General features: G+C 46.2%; 1 protein-coding gene across 3 annotated transcripts in view; it reads right to left on the reverse strand.

Moving 5' to 3' along the window:
• Positions 1-5,875, reverse strand: part of SCCPDH (saccharopine dehydrogenase (putative)) — a 13,013-nt gene extending 7,138 nt beyond the window's left edge. For all 3 annotated transcript variants that reach the window (XR_008429850.1, XM_053937758.1, XM_053937757.1), the window contains exons 1-6: positions 5,565-5,875; positions 5,276-5,388; positions 4,357-4,437; positions 3,768-3,897; positions 2,107-2,156; positions 504-634 (exon numbers count right to left, since the gene is read on the reverse strand). Coding sequence is in view for 2 of the 3 variants with exons in the window: in XM_053937758.1 (XP_053793733.1) it covers positions 504-634; positions 2,107-2,156; positions 3,768-3,897; positions 4,357-4,437; positions 5,276-5,388; positions 5,565-5,838 (779 nt within the window). In the remaining variant the exon portion in view is untranslated. The remainder of the gene's footprint in view (positions 1-503; positions 635-2,106; positions 2,157-3,767; positions 3,898-4,356; positions 4,438-5,275; positions 5,389-5,564) is intronic.
• Between the last annotated feature and the right edge of the window lie 667 nt (positions 5,876-6,542).

Here is a 6,542-nt window from a genome sequence, read left to right on the forward strand (position 1 = left end):
AAAATGTTCTAATCTTCACACAAACTGAAATAAACTTACCATTACCAGTTTTCTCTCAAGAATTTTTGTGACATTATCTCTTTTCACTGAAAGCAAGCAATTCCAAATATATCCCTGGCTCACTCAAAATTCACTACATATAACTCTCTATATGCTCTATATCAAGGGTGAATTTGATAATCTATATAATAGTATTTTCATTTTTTCACCTCCATTCTACTAATCATTTCTGAAATCAAACGTTTCCCATGTCACTAGAAGTCCTTTAGAACACGTTAATTTTGAGACCCAGTATGCTGGGACGTGTTCTCTTTTCAGTAAGATAAATCAGTAAGATGAATCAGTAAAACCGATTTCTTCAATTCTACTAGATAAGCACCTATGTTTTCATACTATACTAAAGTCCTAAATGCATCTTTTTAGTATTTAATTTACTGTAGCAATCTGTATCATAAATACTGGAACTGTTAGGAGACTGCATATTCCACATCTTGTGCTTATACCTTTTTTTAAGCTTTGCACCAACTACTGGAACAGGGGCATATCCTATCTGTTTTCGAAGCTTCTTCAGGTTGGCTTCATCTGCAAGGCCATAGACAGCTGATTTCCAGGTCCCATCATGTACACCAAGACCCTTGTGACATACCATGAAACAGTAATTAGTTCAGTATTTAAAGGTTTCATGGATTATTTTAATAATATTAGAATCACTACATGTATTACAATTATCACATATAAATGTTATGATGATAGTATATTGAAATGGTGCGGGTTGACCTTGGCTGGATGTCAGGTGCTCACCAAGACACTCTATAACTGTCCTCCTAGCTAAGATAGGGAGAAGAGAAAATAAGATGGAAAAATCCCTTGTGTGTAAAGATAAAGTTAATTTAATAAGGCAAAGGTGTAGTAGTGGAAGCAAAGGTGTAGTAGTAACAAATGCCTCCCCACCCCCCTACCCCCACCCTTCTCCTCCTCTCCCTTAGCCTTTATTGTTGAGCAGAACTCATACAGCATGGAAACATCCCTTTGGTGAGTTTGGGGCAGCTGTCCGGGCTATGTCCCTTCCCAGCATCCTGCCCACTCCAGATTGCAAGGTGAGGGGGGAAATGCTGCAGAGCAGCCTTAGTGCTGTGCCAGCACTGCTCAGCAGTAGCCAGAACACTGCTGTGTTACTGACACCTCTGTAGCTGCCACACAAAGCACAGCACTGTGAGGGCTGCTGTGGGGAAATGAGCTCCAGATCAGCCAGACCCAACGCAATCTCCACCCCTCTTTCCACATGATCTGCAACATACTCAGGACCCACAGAATTTAATACATATCTGTAGCTCTTCTAACCATCTCATTCATCTCATAGCTAATTCTCATTACTGAAATCCCTTCTTACCAACACTTTGAACTTATGCTATATATTTAAATATGTCTTCATAGCCAACATACAAATTTATACATTCCCATTAACTACTATCTTCTGTTGCTTAGCAGACAGATACTACTCTCCCATTCCATGGGCTTCCTCCACTCCTCCAGATGTTTTTAAGAACAAAAATGGTTTGTAAGGCAAGATGGATGCTCATGCCAGGAGCAGTACTGTTTGGTTGTTGGGCATCAAGACTGACTTGGATCATTGTTGCATTGTTTTAACAACAGCATTAGAATTATTACATATATTATATATTATTACAATTACTACCCACAGGTATTATCATTACATGCATTAAAATATGCTGAAACAACCTTCACCCCACCAACAAACAAAAAACCCAAACAGCCTAACACTAGGATTACTGGCAATACACTATGGACCTGTTACAGTTTCACTTCTGTAAGAATCCTTCCCACATATCTGCAAAAGCAAAATAGTTCTTGGAACAGCTTAGCAGAGTAAAGTGTAGGTAGACAGCTCTGCAAACAGACCTTACAAAAGGGTGTTTCCTTACGATACTTTTAGTAGCTCCTAAAGAATAAAGTTCTTAGGCTTATCATCAAAGACCTGCCAGCTTGCTCCTTGGTCTGACTTAATGTAGCAACAGTTATTCTGACGGGCTATGGTGATGTTATTGCAAATACTCCTGAATTTCAGGAAGGAAGAAACCAACTAACCTCAGGCCCAGATTTCACCGACAGGAAACTCTCAACAGCAGTTAAGGTACCTGTAAGGGAGGGGAAAACATTACTTGGCACATGCAGTCATTAGTCTGCAAAGCCAGAGAATGCTCTGGTAGACTCAAAACAGCAGGCCACTGACATTATCAGCTGAAAAAGCAGAGTTACATCTTTATCTCAAAGCAAAATAATGTAACATTAAGACTCATAGCTATTTGAGTTAGCAAGTATTACATTTCTTGTGTAAATTACTTCAATACAGATGAAGTAATACCTCCATTTAATTTTTTTTATTTTCTCATATCTAATTAATGAAATAATGTAAAACATTCATTGAAAAAAAGAGGAAGGCAATACTGAGAGCCACATTCAGTTTTCCTCCAAGTTTCAAAATAAAGGAAGATGTATGCTGTGAAAGCAAACATGAATTTAAAAATTTTGGTACACCCAAACTACAAAAAACCCAGCAGCAAAACAAAACAACCCACAATTCCCCCAAAAACCCACACACCGAAAATATTTAATTTTAGCATAGCTTAAATAGTGTTCTGCAAAGAATGCTTAATTTGATGAACAGCAGAACAACACAAGGCCTCCGTATTCTTACTTGTTTTGCTTTGCTTAGTTCCTTCTGAGACTGGAAAGCTGTATTTGTATGGATAAATTTCAATATAGCAAGCAACTGGATAGACAGAGGTAATGCCATAAAATCAAAATAGGAAGAGATAAAAGACATCTATTCGAAACAGGTATCAAACATCAAATTACAACCTCATGAACATCCAGATACTCATTTCCATACCTTGTTTCTCCTCTAGTCAAATCTGAATTGAGGTTTCTTCAACTGAATGCTGACTCCAATGTAAACTGATCCCATTTAGCAGCCTTTTTATTAGTCCATAAAAGCAAAACATTTGGATACTCTTATGGGCCCTCCCAACTGAAAGTCAGACCTGATGAAGAGAGTATCCTCATCTGGGATCAGGATCAAGCACTATTTACATAGAATTAAATCCTCTCACATATCTTCTTAAATATATTTCTCTCTCAGTTACCCTCTAGCTGCTATTAAAGTGAAAGGCACTGCTACTTACACTCATAAACAGCTTCTCAGAGCTTGCAGTTGAAAAAGGAAACTTGGGAAACCTGATTACCCCCCAGTCTGTGGACCTCTTCCCACTGTCTCTTCCCTACAAGATTCTCACTGCACAAGAGGCAATTGTGCTGAGGGTGCCTAGGGACATCCACACATTGGCTGAGCAGCCTGCTGCTCACAGCTGAACATTCTGTCCTCTCAGATTCACAGAATATTCTGAGTTGGAGGGGACCCATGAGCATCATTGAGTGAATGGCCCATGTGGGGTTGGAACCCACAGCCTCGTGTTATTAGCACCCTGCTCTGAACAACTGGGCTCATCACAGGGCCCTCTCAGTGAGCAACGTGACCATGAATCCCTTCCCTACCCAATGACCCATCCAGTGGGAATATGAGTTTAAATTCCTCTCTACCCCACTTGATTGAAACTGGTCACCTGGGAAAAGGCAGGCAAAAAGAGACACTGAAGAAGTTTCCACAGGACCACTGGTGCTTTAGGAAACTGGATGAGAGCATAATCTGCATTCCTTTTTCACCATAAAAATATACTTATTCTAGTCACCTTTCAACTTGTCTCTGGTGTACAGTACTCCCATATCGGCCGGTATGGAGTCAAAGCCACAGCTTCCAATGACATATACTCCCTTTTCTGCAGCTCTTTCATTGTATTTCAGGTACATTCCTTCCAGGAACTGAAAAACAGCCAGAACAAATGTTTTAAGCTGAAATTCATTCTTGGCCATCCCAAATATTAGCCATCAGCGCTTCACTGACACATCATAGCACCCTCCATGCTTGAAACCACTCACAAGTATCTTTGACAAATATACATGATTCCTGTCTGTAGTATGAAAGTTTCACAGCAGTGAAAAGTACAAAATTCCTATGTAGTATCATAACAGAGGCTTGAAGCAGAATTCAGCAATTTGGAACTTCCACAGAGACCCAAAGAGTCTCCTGTCTTAAAAGCAAGGAAACTATACAACCAAGTATAGTGTACTTTAAAATAATTACTGCATCTTGAAATTGTAGATCAGGAAGCAGAATTTGTCTTCATGTTCAGAAACATTAGCAAAAGCATGAAACATACTAAACAAACACTCCTTTTGCAGAGCCTTGATATAAGGTCATGTTTTTTTACTGTCACATACCTGGGGTTCTCCACTAATGTCAATGCAGCTTGCACCATTTTCAACACAAGCTTCTACCACAGGTTCTCCAAAGAATCTATACTGTAGAAGGAAAGAACACTAGATGTAACAAAAGAAAACCCACACACCACAACTTAACTAGTGTGCTTTACCTAAAGGTACATCTCTGCAATAAAAGTGAATCTGGTGGCTATCAATTTTTCTAAGTGGGGCTAAAATGCAACAGCACTTCTATTTCTTGGCACTGTAGGGAGAAGAAAACAAACTTCACTGCTGATAATGGAGCTTGCTGCAGACTACTGCACCTGATTTCTCTCATGAAATCAGATTACCAAGACCAGCTGAATATTGCCACTAATTTCACTTTACACGTTCTGCACTCAATTTATTATCAGCATATTCTCTACTTAAACAATCTGAATTTCAAAGACATGGTCACGACCCAACTTCCACCTCGCAGACGTTGATGCTCTCTGAATGCACTGGAAATACTGCCACTCTAAGTTTTAAAAGGGCCAAGTGCTTCTGGCAGCAAGCCTATGGGCCCCTTTTCCAACTCCGTGCTTAGCCCTAGCACCACTGACATGTTGGCCCAACCCAAAACGTTGGGCCAAGCTTTACCATCAGTATCTCAGGCTGCCTGTGAAAGAGCGAAAACCAACCCCGCTGTATTTTAGTGCGGAGACCTGACCGTGAACCGCACCACCTGTGACGGCGGTGGGAAACCCTTCGGCCACTGCAGTACACAGCTGTACTCCGAACTCCGGGGTCGAGTTCCAAGAGCCGCGCTGTCCCTGCGCGGCCGCGGCAGCTCTCCGTGCCCCGGTCAGGCGCAGGCAGCCCGGCCGCCCGCAGCCGAGGCGCGGCCCCGGAGGATTTCGCCGCGGGGGCACCGCCCCGCCCGCATCCCCGTACTCACCGGGCCCACGCAGTTGAGCACCACCCGGGTCTGCCTCGCCATGGCGGCCAGCGAGCCCGCGTCGCCCACATCGCAGAGCAGCACGCCGACCTCCTCCCCGGGCGCCGCCTTCCCTGCGCACCGGAGACAGCCGTCACCGACACCGCTCCGCCCGGGACGAGCCCCCTCCTCGCCGGCGCAGCGCCGGGGCTCGCCCCGCTTCGCTCCTTCAGCCCTTCCCCGCACACCCGAACCGCTGGGCCTCCCCGGGCAGCGGCGCTGCGCCCCCCGCCCCGGCCGCGGCCCGTACCCAGCCGCTCGGCCGCCCGCTCCAGCACCGCCCGCAGCTTCTCGCGGCTCCGCCCGGCCACGGCCCAGCGCAGGCGGCCGCTGCACAGCTGCCCCTCGCCGGCAGCCGTCGCCGCCGCCGCCCGCGCCACCTCCTCCACCACGAACTGGCCGGTGAAGCCCGAGGCGCCGAACACCACGATGTCGTAGACCCGTCCGGCCGTCATGGTGCTACTGCGGGCCGCCATGGGGCGAGCAGCCGTCGTACTGGCGGTGGCGCCGGGCAGCGCTGGCATGACGGTCCCGCTCCGCCCCGCTCCGCCCCGCCCCGCGCCCCCTCGGGCTGCGGCGGTGCCCGCCCGGCCCGTGCCCGGCCGGTGCGCGGCCCTTGCTCGGCTTGCGGCGGCGAAGGGGAGAGGAGCAGCCTCCGGGGCGTTTAATGGACCGCGAGGGAGTAGAAGTGTGCCAGGGCACGGCCGAGGGGGCCTGGAGCCCAGGCCTAAGCGACGTTTATAGGGGGTGGCCCTATGGAGTCACAGAATGGTTTGGGTTGGAAGGGACTTCAAGATCAACTCGTTTCAGTCCCCCTGCCAGGGGCAAGGACACTTTTTACTCGACCAGGTTCCTCAAAGCCTCATCCAACCTGGCCTTGAACCCCTTCAGGGATGTGGCATCCACAACCCCTCTGAGCAACCTGTTCCAGAGCCTCACCTCTCTTACAGTAAAGGGTTTTCCCCCAATATCTGGTTTAAACCTACTCTCTTTCCATTTGCACCCATTCTCTTTTTTTCCTGTCACTACATGTAGTCACTACATGTAGTGACAGGAAAACGTAGTACATTTACTACTTGTAAATAGCCTTGCCCCAGGCTGCAATTAGGTCATGCTGAAGTTTTCACTCTTCCAGGCTGAACAATCCCAATCCTCTCAGCCTATCCTCATAGGAGAAGTGCTCAGTCCCTCTGATCAACTTGTTGGTGGTCCTCCTCTGGGTCACCAT

Source organism: Vidua chalybeata, chromosome 3 (assembly GCF_026979565.1).
Source record: "Vidua chalybeata isolate OUT-0048 chromosome 3, bVidCha1 merged haplotype, whole genome shotgun sequence".
In the NCBI taxonomy this organism is placed as follows: Eukaryota; Metazoa; Chordata; class Aves; order Passeriformes; family Viduidae; genus Vidua; species Vidua chalybeata.